Here is a 22435-nt window from a genome sequence, read left to right as displayed (position 1 = left end):
CAACTCACCGTCCGATACAGGCGATCATGTGGGGCGCTCGACGCGATCAGCTGATTGCTGCACACGATGAGTGTAACAATCAGTGTGTGTGTGTGGTGTATTTATGCACGCGTATCCACACATGCACCGTATTCTCTCTCTTTCTCTCTCTCTCCCTCTTTCTCTCTCACTCTCTCACTCACTCACTCACTTATTCTTACCTTAATAATGAGATTCTTCATACTGCTGATAAATAGCAGTGCCCAGTGTGTTGCACGATAATAATCGTCGTCGACGAGACGTCGTTTCTTCAACACGCAGTCTGACAAATCGTCAAATAAGCGAAGTTTTTTCTTTCATCACTTTCGACACTTTTACTTTACTCGCGCACTTAATCACTCACGATTGATAAAAGGAGGAATTTACCAACGGTTACGGTACGAATTTAATAAACGGTTAACGCATTTAATTATTAATTACACACTCGATTAAAGAAACGCGTTAACAGAACGCGATACTCGATGCAAAGCGCGCGACGCGATGACCAACGACAAGCAGGTCAGGTTAGTACTAGCGCGTAATGCTACACGTTTATGTTTGGCAGCGCGTAATGCTACACGTTTATGTTTGGCAGCGCTAACCTGACCTGCTTGTTGTCGGTCGTCGCGTCGCGCGCTTTGCATCGAGTATCGCGTTCTGTTAACGCGTTTCTTTAATTGAGTGTGTAATTAATAATTAAATGCGTTAACCGTTTATTAAATTCGTACCGTAACCGTTGGTAAATTCCTCCTTTTATCAATCGTGAGTGATTAAGTGCGCGAGTAAATTTGTAAAAGTGTCGAAAGTGATGAAAGAAAAAACTTCGCTTATTTGACGATGTGTCAGACTGCGTGTTGAAGAAACGACGTCTCGTCGACGACGATTATTATCGTGCAACACACTGGGCACTGCTATTTATCAGCAGTATGAAGAATCTCATTATTAAGGTAAGAATAAGTGAGTGAGTGAGTGAGTGAGAGAGTGAGAGAGAAAGAGGGAGAGAGAGAGAAAGAGAGAGAGTACGGTGCATGTGTGGATACGCGTGCATAAATACACCACACACACACACACACTGATTGTTACACTCATCGTGTGCAGCAATCAGCTGATCGCGTCGAGCGCCCCACATGATCGCCTGTATCGGACGGTGAGTTGCGCCGTCCCTGTCTACCTCTTGTACTCGTTCCGTAATTCGCAAACTATTTTATTTAATAATTTAAAAAGTAAGCCTCGTAGACAATTTTGGTAAAGGGAAAATCGTCTTAGAATAGACTCGACAATTTATTTTTTTAAAGACAAACGTTTGTTCTGGATCACCCTGTATACCGTCTGCGAGACGAAAACTGCTCTGAGTCCGTACGATGACAAGCGATATATCATACCCGAAACCACCGATACACTGCCATGGGGACATTATAGGATAACTTTATAAAATGTAATGTAAAATGTGTGTGTGTGTGTGATACAATATACTATTAAAAGAAATATTAATAAAGATTTTTGTATTTTTATATTTCATATATTTTTATGTAATGCATATCTTACACATTTATATTTCATATATTTTTATGTAATGCAAATCTTACACATTTATATTTCATATATTTTTTTATGTAATGCATATCTCACACATTTATATTAAGAATAAATACATATACTATTGAAAGAAATATTGATAAAGATTTTATATATATTTTCATTTTTCAGATATTATGTTGTACACACCCAGACAGCACAAAACGTCCTCAGGATCATCCTGAATATGTCCAGGACATCCTGGGAGATTTATAGGACATTTTAAATTTTCCTGAATATGTCCAGGACATCCTGGGAGATTTATAGGACATTTTAAATTTTTGTACAAATATTTATATAAAGATTTAATGTGCATATATGATTACTTTTAGTTATATAAAATATTTAATTAAATTTTAATCGTCAATATATATATAAATATCCCATAAAGATCTATATTTTTTCCTTAAATACTGTGTAGTCTAATTAAAAATACTTGTATAATAATATAATTTAATAAGAACCTGCAAAATTATTTGCAGTTTGCTGTAATATAGAATATTTATAGAATATTTGCATATATAAATATAATTTTATTATGTCCCATAAATATCCATAGGACATCCATTAGAAATGCACTGGTTACTCACTGGATATATATTATATCAGCACAGATCTTCGAAAAACGTTCAGAGGACATCTAGAGGACATCCAAAAAATATCTTCTAGATGTCCTCTGAACGTCTTTCGAACATGTATGCTCCTGTTAAAGATTCAATCTTTTAATTTAATAAAAGCAAGAAAAATAATAAAAAAAATATTCTTATACATATATGAGCAACATATAACAAATATATATTAATTATATGTATATATATATATAGTTACAATAAAAAACAAAATATTCTTTTACATATACGAACAACATATATAATATATGATAAATATATATATACAGGGTGAGTTTTAATGGTTGTATCAATCTTTTTATCATGCGGGAGATTACCGATCGCAATTTTAATAAATTGATCGATACATAGATGTCAGTTAATAGGATCGACCGTATCGAAGGCCAAAATATAATGTGTACAATTAAAGCAAGTTAAAAGCTGAAATTATGTAGTATGGATTTATTTATTATTATTAAAGCTACGCATTTATTATTATTATTATTATTATTTTACTGTGATCAAATTAGGGATTTATTATTATACATATTCGATATATTAAAGCGGAAGAAATACATATTTAAAAATTCAATTCAAATTTAACACTTTATCGTTTTATGTAAAACTATTTCAAAGTCCACATTTATTTTTATGATAAAAATTTTTATTATTGTTATACGCTAAAGGTATGTAGTATTTCTGCCTTCTTGAAATAAATAATAAAAAAATAATAATAATAAATGCGTAGCTTTAATAATAATAATAAATCCACACTACATAATTTCAGCTTTTAACTTGGTTTAATTGTACACATTATATTTCGGCCTTCGATATGGTCGATTCAATTAACTGACATCTATGTATCAATCAATTTATTTGTGACGTCCCGACCAATAATTTTCTTCTTTTTACTATATAAGTGAATTCCTTCTTTACCTTATTGAAATTTGCGCAATTCCATCTAATTACAAAAGAGCAAGATTGAAGGAAATATCATCTTTTGTTAGCATTATCATCATAATTACATTTATCCTTAATTATATTTTAATTAATTTTAATTATATTTTAATTATTTTTTATTATATTTTAATCAATTATTTTAAATAATTATTTTAACCAAATTTATTAGAGTTATAGTATTAATTTCATAGGGATACTTATATAAAAAGAATTATAAGTTCATCAACGAATAATGCATTGTACAAGGGAGCGATATTGAAACGCCTTTAAGATTTGAGCGCTTTTATCTATTATGGAATGTAAATCATAATTATAGATAACGACCGTTACTGGTCGTCATTCCCTCGTTATGACATCATTTGTAAATTTTCGGTTAATTAAATATTCCACTTAAGTAATATCGAAATTAGGTAATAAGAGCAAAATTCAAAATTGTACATAGCCAAATTTGGAAAAAGGAACTAAGCCTGTAATAGAATTGTAATATTTTTAAGAGAATTTGTTCATATATTTCACACGGCGACTTGCTCTCGCTAATCAGCTAAACATAACATCCGCATACCAAGCTCTGGCCGATCGATATTCCAACGGACAAAGAAGATGACGAAATTTGCATTATCTAATCCCCCACCAAATCGTACTAAGGAGGACCAGCGTCTACCGGCATTGTCACGGAGGACCAGAAGTTTTTTCTCCGGCTTATAGTCAAGACGTACTCTGATTTTCGCTGATTGTTCACTGCATTATTCACTGACTTGATTATAACTACTTATACACTTTTATTCTATATAATATAAATGTATAGTTAATTGGAAAGTTCTACGAGAGATTTTACTGAGAACCACTCTTTACCGCCGAATTTTGAAATCCATTATCCATTTCCATGGAAAATTCACACTGCGGGATCTTTGAATTTCGAGCGATACTTCTGACAGATCTAAAAGGAAGGAAGAATATTAATTATTCTCCTAGTAAGTAAGGGATAATTAGAAACTAGGTGAGTTAAAATTATTTTAATCCTTTTTCTATCATATAATTATTATAATTAATGTTATTAATTTAATTTCCATTGGATTATTTAACATAATTTTGTCATTATTACTTTACTTGATATAATTATATTGTACGATTCATAATTATTACTATAATTTATAATTATACTTCGATTTATAATTATTAATTATCCTATTATTTGAGTTCATTATCATTATTTGATTATTATCGTTTATTAATAAATGAAATGATTGAGTTAATAATATTTATATTAATATTGATTATTTTAATTTTATTCATTCTTTCGGCATTACTTTATGATCAATTGCGTTTTCTTATTTAATCTAATCATTTAGTTATATTATATTATTTTATTTTATCTTTTTTATTCTGTTTATCCTCATTTAGAATATAATTTTAAATTTGATAATAGATCATAATCTCCCTCATCCCCAGTAAACCCGGTGAATGCAGGGTGACTGAAAAATACGGGAGGCATTAGAATAAAATAATTAAGTTACCCATCTCGGTATTGTAGTTTTCTATTATTTTGTAACCGGGACGTAACAATTAAAATTGCGATCGGTAATCTCCCGTATGATAAAAAGATTGACACAACCATTAAAACTCACCCTGTATATTTATATATTTATATATGTATATCACATATAAATATACTTTAATATTATTAAATATTAAATCATACATAAACAGATATATGTATACACATCTCAATTCGAAGAACATAAATCGAGTAGAATAGAGATGTGCCACAACGTTTTAGTAGCAATCACTCATGTATATATACAGGGTGAGCCATTTTAATTAACGCACGCAATTATTTCGGAAACGAAGCATTTTAGAGAAAAATGTTTCAGACAAAAGTTTTATGGTTTCGAGGGGGCCATAAGATGGTATCATTGGTTTGAACTTGAAGAGTTATTTAAAGGTCACATGAAGGTCACCTTCAATTTCTTAAATGGAACCTACTATTTGTCATTGCATATTCTTGTAGCTTATCTCGAGAGCTTTCCAAAACACTATAATTAAGTACTTTTTTGTTAAGTACTTTTTGAGTTATGAGGCTTGAAATAATTTCTTAATTTTACATAAACCGTAAAATATCTTGTAAAATATTCATTTTTCGATTATCTTACCAAATACTTTTACGTACAAAATAATGAGAGGAATCAACTGGTGTAAAGAAAACACATAGTTGTTTTGAAGAAAAAATATATAATTTGCAATTAACAATTCCATATTTTTTCTTAAAAACAACTATGTGTTTTCTTTACACCAGTTGATTCCTCTCATTATTTTGTACATAAAAGTATTAAGATAAGATAATCGAAAAATGAATATTTTACAAGATATTTTACGGTTTATGTAAAATTAAGAAATTATTTCAAGCCTCATAACTCAAAAAGTACTTAACGAAAAGGTACTTAATTATAGTGTTTTGTAAAGCCATCGAGATAAGCTACAAGAATATGCAATGACAAATAGTAGGTTCCATTTAAGAAATTGAAGGTGACCTTCATGTGACCTTCAAATAATTCTTCAAGGTCAAACCAATGATACCATCTTATGGCCCCCTCGAAACCAAACAACTTTTGTCTGAAACATTTTTCTCTAAAATGCTTTGTTTCCGAAATAATTGCGTGCGTTAATTAAAATGGCTCACCCTGTATATATCAATTCTCCGTACGTAAAAATTTCAACTGATTGAAATTCATGTTACCTTTTAAGATTATGGCTATTTCTGATCTTACGGAATCATTTACCTTAAAAGCTCGTTTCTATTGGTTTTCGAGCTTATGGCTACGTCTTATGCTTATGGTTACGGAAATTCATGTGCGATGGCCTTCAGGCTTCTCTCTGTTATTATACACATTATATTCGGGCCCTCGATACGGTCGATCCAAATAATTGACATTTATGTACCGATCAATTTGCAGTCGGTAATCTCCCGCATAATAAAAAGATTGACACAAGCAATAAAACTCACCCTGTATGTGTATATATATATATATATATATATACAGGGTGAGCCATTTTAATTAACGCACGCAATTATTTCGGAAACAAAGCATTTTAGAGAAAAATGTTTCAGACAAAAGTTTTATGGTTTCGAGGGAGCCATAAGATGGTATCATTGGTTTGACCTTGAAGAGTTATTTGAAGGTCACATGAAGGTCACCTTCAATTTCTTAAATGGAACCTGCTATTTGTCATTGCATATTCTTGTAGCTTATCTCGATAGCTTTCCAAAACACTATAACTAAGTACCTTTTCGTTAAGTACTTTTTGAGTTATGAGGCTTGAAATAATTTCTTAATTTTACATAAACCGTAAAATATCTTGTAAAATATTCATTTTTCGATTATCTTACCTTAATACTTTTACGTACAAAATAATGAGAGGAATCAACTGGTGTAAAAAAAGCACATAGTTGTTTTGAAGAAAAAATATGTAATTTGCAATTAACAATTCCATATTTTTTCTTAAAAACAACTATGTGTTTTCTTTACACCAATTGATTCCTCTCATTATTTTGTACTTAAAAGTATTAAGGTAAGGTAATCGAAAAATGAATATTTTACAAGATATTTTACGATTTATGTAGAATTAAGAAATTATTTCAAGCCTCATAACTCAAAAAGTACTTAACGAAAAGGTACTTAATTATAGTGTTTTGGAAAGCTCTCGATGTCAGCTACAAGAATGTGCAAAAATATATAGGGTATTCCATTTAAGAAATTTAAGGTGACCTTTATGTGACCTTCAAATGACTGTTCAAGGTCAAATCATTGTCACCATCTTATGGCCCCCTCGAAACCAAACAACTTTCATCTGAAATATTTTTGTCTCCCGGGCTTGGTTTTCGAGATATTCGACTGGTCGTATTAAAATGAAACACCCTGTATATATATATATATATATATATATATATATATATATATATATATATATATATATATATATTATTTCGAGAGCTTTCCAAAACACTATAATTAAGTACTTTTTTGTTATGTACATTTTAAGTTATAAAGCAAGATCGGGAGACGACCCGGCCGGTCAAGGCAAGATCGGGAGACGACCCGGCCGGTCAAGATAAGATCGGGGCATGTGTACAATTATTGTAGATGTTCGAAAAGACCGCCATTCACTTGGATACAAATGTTTAACCTACGGCGAAAATCATTCCGCACGTTTTCAAGGACATCTGCGTTTATGTTTGTATATGCCTCTCGAATACGCTCTTTCATGTTTTCTGCTGTTGTAGGCTCTTCCGCATAAACTTTTTGTTTTATGTACCCCCAAAAGTAAAAATCGAGAGGGGTTAAATCAGGTGATCTTGGTGGCCATTCGTGAGTCCGACTACCCATTCCTATCCATCTGTTTGGGAATCTATCTAGTAACGTTTCAGGACCTGTGAGCTGGTGCTCCATCCTGCTGAAACCACATTCGGTTGAGCAAGTCATTATTGATATGTCTCAAAAGGTTGGGCAGATCATTCTGGAGAAATGTAAAATAGTTTTGCGCGTTTAGATGCTGTTCAAAAAAGTATGGACCTATGATATTATTTCCAAGAATACCTGCCCAAACGTTAATAGACCATTGTCTTTGAAATTCTTGGCTTCTTTGCCAATGAGGGTTTTGATCGGAGTAATAATGAGAATTATGTCTATTAACGCCCCCTCTGTTACCGAACGTGGCTTCATCAGAAAAGAGCATCTCTGCGATAAAATGTGGGTTTCTTTGAATTTGATTCAAGGCCCAGTTACAAAATTACAAGCGTCGCTCAAAATCCCTCGGTTCTAATTGATGGGTTAGATGGATATGATACGGGTGGAATCTATTTATTTTAAGTATTCGATTTGCTGTCGATTTTGATATGCCGTGTTGTCTCTCAATTTGTCTGGTGGAAATTTGAGGATTCAATACAGCTGCATCCAAGACAATCAATAATAATTTTTCTGCATTTGGCCCCGATTTTTGCCGTATTCTTTTTAAACTTCCCTGTTGTGCTCTCTCGGTGAGTTTTCTTATGGTTTTTCTACACGGATGGCGTCTGTTAGGATACCTTTCAGCATACAGTCTTTCCGCTGCGCTATAATTATTTCCAGTTTCACCCAAAATACGAATTATGTCGACCATTTCGTTTAGCGGATAATCAGCCATAATTACAAAATTACAAAAAAATTTTGTAAAAATGCTCAAAATACATATGTATTACATTTGCCAAGAAAATATCAATGCTTTTTAACGTGCGTATGAGCTGCTAAGAATAAAGTGTAAAAGTTCTGCCAGTTCTACGTAACGTGCGTTAGAATAAGGAAAAATTTTCTTTACCCCAACAAAATTTTTTTAGATCATGAATTGAATATTTATTTAGGGCATCTATTTGAACTGAATAATATTTTTGTGCAGGACTTTCCAGCGTCCGCGGAAGTAATGTCGATGGATTGCACGCCGATACTTCGATGCTTTCGCGCGTTGTATCTAATACTGACTAATAGTGACTCACGAATGGCCACCAAGATCACCTGATTTAACCCCTCTCGATTTTTACTTTTGGGGGTACATAAAACAAAAAGTTTATGCGGAAGAGCCTACAACAGCAGAAAACATGAAAGAGTGTATTCGAGAGGCATGTACAAATATAAACGCAGATGTCCTTGAAAACGTGCGGAATGATTTTCGCCGTAGGTTAAACATTTGTATCCAAGTGAATGGCGGTCTTTTCGAACATCTACAATAATTGTACACATGCCCCGATCTTATCTTGACCGGCCGGGTCGTCTCCCGATCTTGCCTTGACCGGCCGGGTCGTCTCCCGATCTTGCTTTATAACTTAAAATGTACTTAACAAAAAAGTACTTAATTATAGTGTTTTGGAAAGCTCTCGAAATAAGTTACAAGAATATGCAATAGAAAGTAAGGGATTTCATTTAAAAAATTGAAGGTGACCTTTACGTGACCTTGAAGCAACTATTCAAGGTCAAACTAATGATACCACCTTATGTCCCCCTTGAAACCATACAACTTTTGTCTGAAACATCTTTTTCTAAAATTAAAAATAAGAAAGTTATTTGGGGTGGGACATTAAAATGGAACACCCTGTATATACAGGGCGATCCCGAAAAACCTTCCGTCTGTAAAATGACGTATTCCTGACACCATTCTAAGACAATTTTTCCTTTACCAAAATTTAATTTGAAGCGTAGTTTGTGAATTATGAGCAAAAATAGTTAGTAAATCACGCGTCGGGTACGGAAGGCAGGAGCGGCGCGGCGTGCCGTGAGCGCGGGCGCAGCTGACCGCCCGACGGATGATTACCACCGCATGAGTCGCTAACTATTTTATCTTATAACATAAAATTATGCTTTAAATAAAATTTTGATAAAGAAGAAAATGTCTTAGACAGTGTTGCCAACTTGGTGGTTTTTCCGCTAGATTTGGTGGTTTTCGAAGATGTTTGGCGGTAAGATTTATCGGTTTAGTGGTTAACGGGAAATTTGGTGATTTTAAGGTAATTTTAGCGGGAATTTGACGATTTAAAAAAAAGTTTGGTGTTTTTAACGGGAAATTTGATAATTTTAATGTAATTTGATATATTAGAGATAAATTTTATAATTTTAAAATAATTTAGTATTTTTAATGAGAAATTTCTTAAGGGTGGGGGTAATATGGAACATTATTAAAAATATCGGATATCGGTATCTAATTTGGTGGTTTAATAATTGATTTATTTTTATGCACATGTAATTTCGACAAATAAACTAAATTTACACATACCAAAAATCTCGCCTAAAATCTCAATTCAAATTCCAAATCCCAAACTAAATCCTAAACCAAACCACAATCTAAATAACCTACATTCAAACTGAAATTTCAAATTTTTAGCAATATCTGTTAATTTATAAAAATTTCAATCACCTACATCTCAGTATAGAATCTCTCGCAGAAGAATCGTAATCTCGTAATTCAAACATAAATGAAAACAAACTTAAATAAATTTAAAATTATTTGTTTTATTATGTATAATCAGTCTTATATACTATCACATTACTGATAAAATAAAGAACTCAACATTATTGATTGTATAATCTCTGAAATAAATTAAACAACGTTTATAACGAACTAAATAAACTCAAATAGATTAAATAAACTAAATAAACTCAAAATTATCTAGTGGCATATGTCTTTTATAAACATTTTAAAAGTAATTATGTTAATCGAAATAAAAATCGATGATATCATCGTCATTCCCGTCAATTGCTTGCGAATACGACTCATCAGCTGTTTGTTTGGTGTAGGCTTCTTTGGAACCAATTTTCCGTATTACTTCTAACGGCAGAACGTAGTTGTGACAGCATTTGTTGTTTCTTCTTAGTCCGAAACGAATCGTTAAAATTGCATTTGTCATTTCGACCGACATCTTATTTCGTATTTTATTTTTTACAAGATTTAATTGACTAAATATCCGCTCAACTTGCGCGTTTGAATATGGCAGAATAAGCATCGACAAAGCAAAAGTGGCCAATTCGGCAAATGGGTTATTTCCAGATGCGTCCTTGTATTTATTCACCTCATCCCAAAATGTAATGGTATCAGTTTTGTTCTGCCAATCAATCAAATTGATTTTTGAAAGTTGTAATTCAATAGCATCGATATTACTCGAGGCGCCCATGTATTCCAGTAATGGTTGTATTGGTTCTTTAACCGCCTTCAATATATTGTCCACTGAGAGCAGCGATATTTTTTTAAGAATAACTACATTCTCAGGTAATCGTTATTTAAGCTGCTTGAAAAGGCCGAGTAAGAATGATTTGCATCGTTCGCGGATTCCTTGCTCGTCATGAACATTAATTTTTCCGTCCTTTCTAAGCTGCTCAATTTTTTTCTCAAATGAATGTCCCAAATATGGCTTAGGATCGAGATAATCCTCGATGGAACTCAGCAGAGGATCTACTTTACATGTTGGCAACACGAGTTTTTTCGAAATTCCTTGCACGACGATGTTAAGATCGTTTTAAAGTTTCACGTGATCGTTTTTCTCACTTTGAAATGCTTTATTCACAACTTGTATCTCAGACAAAATTGGCTTTAGAAATAACAAATACAACATGTTTGTTTCATCACAATACATGTTGTATAGAATCTCCGCAGAGTAACATTTCTCCGAAAGTCTCGTCATATTGAAATGAGTTTTCAACTCGAACCATTGGTGCAACGTTCTATCTACAGCCGCCTCTATAGATAACCATCTCGTGTTGGAAACCTGTAGTATTTGTAAAGGGCGTTTACCACAGTTCATCGTTTCGTAAAGCTGAGTGTATTTGATTTGACGCATAGAGGATTTTGAAAACCAATTATAGGTCTCGTGAATTAAAAACTCGAGATTGCGCGGAAGAGTATCGGTCATGGCATGTGACACGGCGAGCTGCAACGAGTGGCAAAGACACCTGATCAAAATCAGCGACGAAACTTCCGCTTTCAATGTTGCATAAACGCCGTTATTTATCCCGATCATAACCGAAGCATTGTCAGTTCCAATAGCCAACAAGTTTTTTAAATCCAATCTCATTTTCTCAAGAGTTTTCTTTAAAGCGTTGACGATACCTTCGGCATTACATGTTTCCAGTTTGGTCAGTGCTAAAAAACTCGCGATTATTTTTCCCTGTTTGTAGCTATAGTATATTATAACGATACCTAACAACTTGTTCACGGACACGTCGTTCGACTCGTCCAATAATAGACTATATTTTTCGTCTCCAATATCGCTGAGCAGCTCGTTGTTAAAATAAGGACCGAGTATATTTTTTATTATTTCACTGCATTTTGTTCTATGCATTTTTATACCTTTTGCTGCCTCACTGTCATTAAAAGTATGCTTGCACATTTCACCCAAATGATCACACGAAGCGATTGCGCTATGTGCACAGAGAAAAAGTGCCATCGATCCTTCGGCAGCTAACAAGCTCGACGATTGTTCGCAAAAAGGCAATTTTTGTTGTCGTTGTGAAGAAAATGACTCTGCAGCTTGAGTGTGTTTATTTGTTTTGCTGTGATTTATTAAATCCACGTATTTGGCCGCTAAGTCGCATTTGCAGAATCTGCAGTGAGCCTTCGTATCGTTGCCCGCTACCTGTTTTTCCATTAAATTTTGTTACAAAATATATAATCTTGATGTAAGATGTAACAATATTTTTTCTATGACAAACTTTATCAAATTGTCTAGACATATAAAGACTATCTACTTGAACGATCCATTCTTTCAATTGTATGTCCGTGAGCCAGACTTTTCTGAATTTTTGAGTATATCGCTTATCTTTTGAGTCTTTACTCATCTCGAAGGAAATTTATAAGAACTTTTCGTAATTTTCAATTGATGAAGAGGAAGTAATACTCGAGTCAAATTACGATTTCGCGGACAAAGTGGGGACGTGAGGAGAGCGTGACTGTCACTAGACAAAGTATATATACATGCAGCGGTTTTTGGTGGGAAAACATGTACCGTTAGTGATTTCTGATGGAAAAGAACGCAGAGGAGTTTAGTGGTTTTCAGCGGAATTTACGAAGCTCTCTAGTGGGATAACGACGATCCGAGTTAGCAACACTGGTCTTAGAATTACGTCAGAAATACGTGTTCCTTAAAATAACGTTATTTTAATAATGAAAAGTTGTCCCGGATCGCCGGCCGTCCGACGTTGCAATCAGCTGATTGCTACACGCGACACGTGTGTGTATGACGGAGTGTGTGCGTAAGAGAGAGAGAGAGAGAGAGAGAGAGAGAGGGAGAGAGAGAAAGAGAGAGAGAGGGAGAGAGGGAGGGTAGGAGGGACAGACATTCATACACACGCACGCACTTTTTTTCTCGCTCTCTTTCTCTCTTTTCCGCAACACTCATACACTCTCTCATTCAGTCTCCCACTCACACTCTCTCGGTCATTCACTCACTCACTCACCTGCTTACTCACTTGCTCACTCACCTTGTAGCAGCGTAGCGAATCTTCATGCTATGTATTGTTGTTATCTGCTGCACGGTTATGATTGCTAGAGATGCGCGACACATCGAAATTTTTTCGATTATTAGTCTCACACTCGATTGACACAATACAGATTACGCGATAACGAGTTTACTGTTTATTCACTCATTATCGATTTATCGATACCAAAAATTACTTTCAAAGAAACGCGAATGCAAACAGCACATGACTCGACGCGAAGCGACGGACCGCGAAGACTGCGCGACCACAAGAGTTATGTTGCCAGAAACGCGACACGCGACATATAACAAACGACTTGCGCGTGGCGCGTGATTGACGCGAGATAAGACGAACGATCGGCTAAAACCTTCGCATTGCGAATGCGGTAGAAAACGTATAATGACATACTTAAAAAATTAATTATTTATTATAAATAATAACTATTTCTAATTATAATAAATAATTATTATTTTAAAATGTGTTATACGTTATTACGTTTTCGAAATTATTGTATTCACGATGCGAAGATTTAAGTCAATCGCAAGAATAATGTAATTAAAATTACATTTGGAAAAATTTATTTTTATTCTGCTTACAATGAAATGTTCCAACGTGAAAATGTATTGGTCGCTCTGAAAAGAGCGGATTGACTAAAAAAAATTTTAAAGCAGATGCTCAAAATGCCCGCCATCCATCCTAATGCAAGCTCTCATGCGTTGATTGCATCATCGATCGTGCGTCTAATTTATACGATCTTCGCTGGGGGTCTATGCCCCTCCTCGCCTCCCGCGACCAATCACTAATTAGCGTCCGCGACATTCGCGATTGGTTGCGGGAGGCGAGGAGGGGCATAGACCCCCAGCGAAGATCGTATAAATTAGACGCACGATCGATGATGCAATCAATAAGCCTGCGATTATCAGCGATTATCAATAAGCGCGAAGAAGATATGGCAGCGTACACAAGTCAAGAATATTATGACATGCTGATGGCACTTGGCGAGTGTCACAGGCAGCAAAACCCTGCTGCAAGAAGATACGCCGAATTATATCCAAACCGAAGACATCCATCGGGTCACGTCATACTTGGAGCAGCTCAAAGACTGTATGATACTGGCAGTGTCCTGCCGAACAAGCACGACGCTGGGAGAAATCGCTATGTTAGAAATGTACGGAACACGGAGAGAGTCATACGTACTTTCGAGGATAATCCCGAAACAAGTATTCGGGTAGTTGCTCGAGAACATGATTTATCCTATACAACCGTACAAAGAATATTAAAAGAAGAAAAGTTGCACGCGTTTCATTATACACGCGTGCAACATTTACGACCAACAGATTACCCTGCAAGACGAACGTTTTGCGAAAATTTTCTGCGAAACGTCGATCAAGATCCCAGATATTCCTCTCGTGTGATATTCAGCGATGAATCGCTATTCACACAAGAAGGAATTTTTAATGTGCATAATATGCACTTTTGGAGCGAAGAAAATCCCAGAGTCACGCGATTTCGAAATTTTCAAACTCGTTGAAAGATTAATGTATAGGCTGGAATAATGGGCACTGCAATACTTGGTCCAGTTATTCTTCCAGATATTTTAACTGGAAGAACCTACGTCGATTTATTAACATGAGCAAGTGAGTAAGCAGGTGAGTGAGTGAGTGAATGACCGAGAGAGTGTGAGTGAGAGACTGAATGAGAGAGTGTATGAGTGTTGCGTAAAAGAGAGAAAGAGAGTGAGAAAAAAGTGCGTGCGTGTGTATGAATGTCTGTCCCTCCTACCCTCCCTCTCTCCCTCTCTCTCTCTTTCTCTCTCTCCCTCTCTCTCTCTTTCTCTCTCTCCCTCTCACTTACGCACACACTCCGCCATACACACATCGCGTGTAGCAATCAGCTGATTGCAACGTCGGACAGCCGGCGATCCGGAACAACTTTTCATTATTAAAATAACGTTATTTTAAGGAACACGTATTTCTGACGTAATTCTAAGACATTTTCTTCTTTACCAAAATTTTATTTAAAGCATAATTTTATGTTATAAGATAAAATAGTTAGCGACTCATGCGGTGGTAATCACCCGTCGGGCGGTCAGCTGCGCCCGCGCTCGCGGCACGCCGCGTCGCTCCTGCCTGCCTTCCGTACCCGACGCGTGATTTACTAACTATTTTTGCTCATAATTCAAAAACTACGCTTCAAATCAAATTTTGGTAAAGGAAAAATTGTCTTAGAATGGTGTCAGGAATACGTCATTTTACAGACGGAAGATTTTTCGGGATTGCCCTGTATATACGTATATATATATGTATATATATATATATATATATATATATATATATATTTAGATTAAGATCGGCCACCCGAATAACTCCTACAATTTTAGTGATAGGAAAAAATGTTTGAAGTAAAAATTGTTTAATATCAAGAGGGACGTCATGTTATGAGGAACATTTTTTCCCAGGTGGAGACGTGCAGGAGATTTGAAGGTCAACTTAAAAATTTTAAATGGAAATCCTTATTTCTTACAAAATTTTTTTATAATTCGTCATAAATTACAATAAATTAAGACAGGAGTAAAAGGCATTTACGAGCAGACACGAGTTATTAGGTGTGTTAATACAATTTAATATAATTCAATAATATTTGTGAACGTTTCGGTTCTTCCTTTGAACCATCTTCAACACAATAGAGAATATTAAAAAATTCTAAAAGTTACATTTATTATAGTTCGGTCCATACAATGTTATAAGAACGGTCAAGAAGTACAGAAAAAAAAGAAGGAAAAAAAAAACCGTTATCTGGCAATATAAAATATTACTGAAAACTGATGCATGTATGTAACATCCAAGCCTGAATTTAAAGCTAATTTCGGTCCTAGTCCATTGATTCATCTTCAAATATCTCTTCAATTTATCCCTCGTTGTTCGACAAGGAAAGTTGAAAGATATCCTGGTTGATGTCCAGATCCTTGACAGTGAATGTTAAATAAAACACGAATTCAACAAACCGAGCACAAGATGTAGGAAAAAATAATGAAAATGTAAACTTAACTTTATAACGTACCGAAATCGCAAATACAGTAAAACATTTTTACAACAAAGATTCAAAGTATCGAGGATGACAAACATTAATCTCGTATAGGTCGAGATAATGTCTTATATACCCCGACGAGTATATTTCGTTTAAACTCTCAGTATCCGTCTGCAAGTTAATTGTAAAATCACGCTTTTTAATATGTAACATCTCTGAAACAATACGTTTATAATAAAACTTTTCTTTATCAAGAATCTTAACACTATCCCAATCAAAAGCATGATTATAATCGACGTAATGGTCCGCTATAACATACTGTCCCCTTGTATTATTATTAAGACATCTACGATGTTCAGCGATTCTCGTTTTTAAATTACGTTTCGTTTGTCCAATGTACATTGCCTCACATTCTGAACATTTGATTCCATAAACAACATTCCTATTGTCTAATTTAGGTATGGGATCTTTATGTGGTTTTATGAACATATTAAGCTTGTTCTTGCTAAAATACGATACTTTTACATTAGTATCCCTAGTGATTTTATTAAACCTATCGCTGATATTCATATAAAAAGGGAGTACAAAATATGAAGACCCCTCCTCACTGTCCTGGGTATTTTTAACTAGATTTGAGATGTTGTTTTTATTTTTCATAATTAGCCGTCTGACACGCTGATTAATTACCCTGAAAATAGTTGTTAGTGGATAGTTATTCTTCAACAACGTTTCAACAATTAATTCGATATTTTTCTTATGGAAAACTGGATCAGACAGTAAAAAAGCCTTGTCAACCAAGCCAACAATAGTTCCCCTTTTTTGACTCATTGGATGTTGTGAATGAAAATTGAGATATCTTCCTGAAAACGTTTTTTTGTGGAACCAGTCACAACATATTCTATTGTTATCTACTGACATTGACATCTAGAAAATTCAAACAATTGTCAACTCCCACCTCAACACTAAATTGTATGCGAGGATGAAATGAATTAAAAATGTCTAGGGTGTTATTAATTTCGCACACCGGTAACGACATCGCTATATCATCAACGTATCTAAAGTAAAAAGCAGGACAAAATGAAAGCGAGTCTAGTGCTTTCCTTTCTAAGTCACGTAAAAATATGTCAGCTACCACAGGAGATAGTGGGGAACCCATTGGTGTACCATGTGTTTGTTCATAAATTATATTGTTGAATTTAAAAAATGTCGATTTTAGAACAAATCTAACAGCCAACATAAATTCACTCTTTGTGACGCTACAATTTTGGGAAATGTCGTCCCATCTGTTATCAATGCAAATTAGAGCCTCCTCTATTGGAATGTTAGTGAAAAGCGAGATGACATCTAAAGAAATAAGTTGGTAGTTGTTATCAATGCGTACATTTGAAAGTCTGTCAACTAACTGATAACTGTTCTTCACACTGCGCTCAATTGTTGGTAAACTATTAAATAATATTTTATGCAAAAAAGTAGAAAGGCTGTACAAGGGACTATCTACAGATGAAACTATAATTCTGAAAGGTACGCCGTCTTTGTGTATCTTAGGAAGACCATAAGCTCTTGGTAAAGAACCAGAGGTACACAATAAAGATTTGTATGTACCCTCAGATATAAACTTAGATTTTTTCCATCTCGATAGAATATCTTTCAAATTATTAATTAATTTGTTAGTAGGATCTCTCGCAATGACCTTGTATGTCTCAGTGTCATCCAGTATCTCTTCTATTTTGGCAATGTACACATCTCTATCCAAAGCTACAGTAACATTCCCCTTGTCTGATCTTGTTAAGATTAAATTCGTATTGTTTTTAAGGAAATCCTTAGTAGTTCTCACTAAATCCGTGGTAATTAGTGGATTGCGTGGAGGGGTATAGAAAGGTAATTTATTAATAATATGTGCAGACCTGTTTCTAATGTATGGTCTTACCTGTAACGGTAATTTTTTAAGACTATTTTCAAAGTTCTTAATAAATTCAATCGTGACTTCGTTTTTATCCAAAGACGGCAGACTAAAATTTTCTCCCAGTTGTAAAACTCTCTGTACGCTTTCCGGAATTGTAACTGTGGACAAATTAACAAACCAATTGTCCTTAAGAACCTGTTGAGGAATATTGACAAAGGACAATGGTGCAACATTTATCTCAGAAACTTCCCCACGATCAGTATGAGAATCACTGTGAAGCTTGAACAACACTTTATTTACAGAATTATTCTGTGTAGGCTTAATATAGAAATAACGTATAGGTTCTATTTCTTCCAGTTCTGATAAACCTTGTTTTTTTATAAAAAATTTAAATCTTTTATCGAATCTTTTTTGTTCTTTAAAAAAATATGAAAATAGCGGGCCACTCTGTCTCGAAAAGAAATCATTACAGACGGAAACCGGAATATATCCATAGATAACATTGGATACTTTGTAAATCTGCGCTTGTAAAAAATTGATCTTATAGTAGAGGTCCCTAATTTCAGTACGTATCAGCTTAGTAACAAAAGCGGTACTTAGTTGTTTAATCTTTCTAATGGACTTGATGTGAAATAAACTAACCCCTAGTTTTTTAGTCAATACATAAAACTTCGGTGCAAACACTTTGGATCGAATACAATTACGCAAAAAATTCAGGTATAATTTGGTCTTAATAATATGCTTACGGAGTTTAATCCATTCTTTAAGTGACCTCATTGAATTAAGTCCAAAATTTACCCTTACAAATTGAAAAAAAGACATATTTGAATAACGCATTTCTTTCAGCCTGCGTAACGATAAAAAATTACAAAATTTTTTTATAGCTCGTCATAAATTACAATAAATTAAGACAGGAGTAAAAGGCATTTACGAGCAGACACGAGTTATTAGGTGTGTTAATACAATTTAATATAATTCAATAATATTTGTGAACGTTCCTTATTTCTTATTACATATTCTTGTAGTTTATTTCAAAAGCTTTCCAAAATATTATAATTGTTATTTTTCATTAAATACTTTTCGAGTTATAGGACTCGAAGTAATTTCTTAATTTTACATAAACCATAAAATATCTACTAAAATATTCATTTTTCGATGATCTTACCTCAATACTTTTATGTACAAAATAATGAGAGGAATCAACTGGTGTAAAGAAAACACATAATTGTTTCTAAGAAAAAATATGTAATTGTTAATTGCAAATTGTAGGAGTTATTCGGGTGGCCGATCTTAAGTGACTCACCCTATATATATATATATATATATATATATATATATATATATATATAGGGTATATATATATATGTATATATATACAGGGTGATTCAAAATAACCTAATTGTCCTTAAAATGACACATTCTTGAGTCAATTCTAAGACGATTTTTTCTTTGGCAAAATTTCGTCCGACGCTTAGTTTTTGAATTATTAAAAGAAGTAATTAACTTATGACGGGTCGGATACAAGAGGCAGGCAAGAGTGGCGCGATTCACCGTCAGACGCGGGTGCTTATGCGGGGCGCCTGCTGCGATCACCTGATCGCTACAGACATACATATGCGAATACATACATTCCCATTCTCTCTCTCTCTCTCTGCCTCTCTCCCTCCCTCCCTCACTCTCTCTCTCTCTCTCTCATATGCTTACTCACTTTAAGTCATTATTATTCTTACTTAAATTATTATTTACTTTTTATTATTATACATTTTCGCTTTAATTATTATTATTATTTTAAATTGTACTGTTTTTTTTTTACGAGAGAGGGGAAAATGCATTTTATGCATACTCACCGGACGGTCCGGTGAGTTATGTGGGACTCGAGTACCAAGTCGAATTACCAACTCGGTACTCCCTACCCACTAAAAATCCCTCTCTTTCGCGAATTTTCTCTAACACTGTTTATTTGACATCCCGAAATCTGTTTTCACACAACACTAAAAAATAGTTATTATTACCTTGTTCGATGTATTGCTGTAATTCCTTGAGAAATTAATTTTCCGATAGATCGTACTTTCGCTCAAATTGAACATAGATATCACGTTCTAAAGGACAGAGATCCACTAAATAATTAATCGAAAGTTCTTTTTTCTTTTATAAACTGTATTCTTTTATAAACTTCAACATAATCACATTTATTCACTCACTGATAAGACGAGAAATTTACCAATGACTCTATCACTAATCACTATCAATCACTGTCGAATAATCACTGTTGGCGATTAAAAACCACTCGATTAAAGAAAGACACGCGCACATACGTTATTACACGACGCGATGACGCGACAACGCGACGATATTTACCCGGCGACAGCAAGCAGTTTTTGGTTATGGTAGGTTACGGTAGAATAAGGTACTAACAGCGCTGCCGAACGTGAACATGTGTTTGATTGAAGACGTGACAATTTAGCGTATAATATTATTATCATATGATATTTATACATCGTATATTTGTTTTAAAATTAATTAGAATAAATAAATGTTTAATACTTTCACTATTAATGTTAAATATTATTTATTATTAATACTAAATATTATTATTAAATATTCTTAAATATTATTATTAATATTAAATATTTATTTATTATTATTAAATAGTATTATTAATATTAAATATTTATTTATTATTATTAAATATTATTATTAATATTAAATATTTATTTATTATTATTAAATATTATTATTAATATTAAGGGAATGCTGGACTGACGAGCGAACTCTGACGGGATAGCGCCCTCATTTTAACGTAACTAAAAGCGTCGATATATTACCAACAGCATTTTACTTACTGTTAGATGACGCTATCCCGTTATTCTCGTATTCGTCGTGCGATCGAATTATAAACGGAACAGATCAGTTCGCGTATTGTATTTTCACAATATAGTAGCGCGCAGTTTACTTTTGAACTCATACACTAACATTTATTCAAAACCGACAAGCGCACTGAACTGATGCGATCATTCGTTCATTTATTATATTTTTCGCCTGTAAGATTTTATTCTCGCGCGAGGCTTTGCGTTCCAAAATCACACAAGTAAAAAATATAATAAATAAACACGAATGATTGCATCAATTCAGTGCGCTTGTCGGTTTTGAATAAATGTCAGTGCATGTGAAATAAACTACACACTACAATATTATGGAAATACAATACGCGAACTGATCTGTTCTGTTTATAATTCGGTGATGCGACAAATGCGAGAATAACGGAATACTCATCCCAGAATATTTGAAATAAATATAATAATGTATAATTGCATTTAATATTTTGCATATTATACGAGTTTTTATCGGCTTGATGAAATATCACAGGCAATATCTACCTTTTTACTTTCGACCCTACGGCATGACCAACTTCTGACTCATGCGTTAGAGATTGACATAATAAGTTGCCACTTGATTATAAAACTATAACACACCAGTCAGCAGTTGGCCATATCGCAGGATCGAAAGTGAAATGATATAGACATCGCCCATGATATTTCAAGCCGATAAAATAAATACTTGTATGAAATTAAACATTGTATGCATTTGAAACATCGGTTCAACTTTTCTTATATCAAAATATATATTCACATTATTATAAATTATACATATATAATATTTATAATATAAATAATATTTATACACCTTTTAGTAAAAGCTTTCTCACTGCGACAAGGTAGGTGTAAATCGAGAAAGGATTGTGTATTTTTTTTTATTTTTTTCTAGAGGGAAGGCGCAAGTGCCCCCTTCATGTGGACGCCCTAGTCAAAAGGAATTTGCATGTAACTTTGTGAATTAGACTTTATGTAAAATTTGTGAAATCGATATAATTTCAAAAGCTAATAATACAAAGTATATGCAATTATTTGGACCATATGTATCGTTATATACATATGTATATGTATATATATTATATTCATGATACATTTTATGTCTCAAAAACGAGATTTATAGAATATACGATATATTTGAAATAGAGAATAGAATGGGCCCCTCCATCGCCCATTCCCGTGAGAACGCAACCATAATATATGTATTTCTTTCGTCTCTCCGACTAATTATCATTGACATTGAAGCATCTTTTTTCAACAATATTCATTTGAATTTTTATATTTTATTAGAATTTTTACCATTTTGGAAAAGGCGACAATTCATTTTCTATTATAATGTTAAGAAAATGTTGCCTCATATATTCCACGCGATTGGAATATTTTTCATTAGAAGGATTTCCTCCTAAGGCTACAGTTGTAGCAAAAGCTGCAGCATAAATTCCACAACATGTGCCATCAGGTTGTGCTTGAACTTTTTCAAATATT

The 22435-nt window shown here is 33.7% G+C and overlaps 1 protein-coding gene across 1 annotated transcript in view; it reads right to left on the bottom strand.

Annotated features, from left to right (window-relative positions):
- The window catches only part of LOC145974560 (uncharacterized), a 148920-nt gene that overhangs the window by 31820 nt on the left and 94665 nt on the right, over nucleotides 1–22435 (bottom strand). The window contains exon 4 of the mRNA XM_083104458.1: nucleotides 18703–18724. Within this exon, the coding sequence (XP_082960584.1) occupies nucleotides 18703–18724 (22 nt within the window). The remainder of the gene's footprint in view (nucleotides 1–18702; nucleotides 18725–22435) is intronic.

The sequence above is a fragment of the Camponotus vicinus genome, unplaced genomic scaffold, assembly GCF_025532165.1.
Source record: "Camponotus vicinus isolate PSW18456_S1 unplaced genomic scaffold, iyCamVici1.0 SCAF_7, whole genome shotgun sequence".
Classification (NCBI taxonomy): Eukaryota; Metazoa; Arthropoda; class Insecta; order Hymenoptera; family Formicidae; genus Camponotus; species Camponotus vicinus.
The sequence above is the reverse complement of the archived record's forward strand: the minus strand, read 5'-3'. Positions and strand labels throughout refer to the sequence as shown.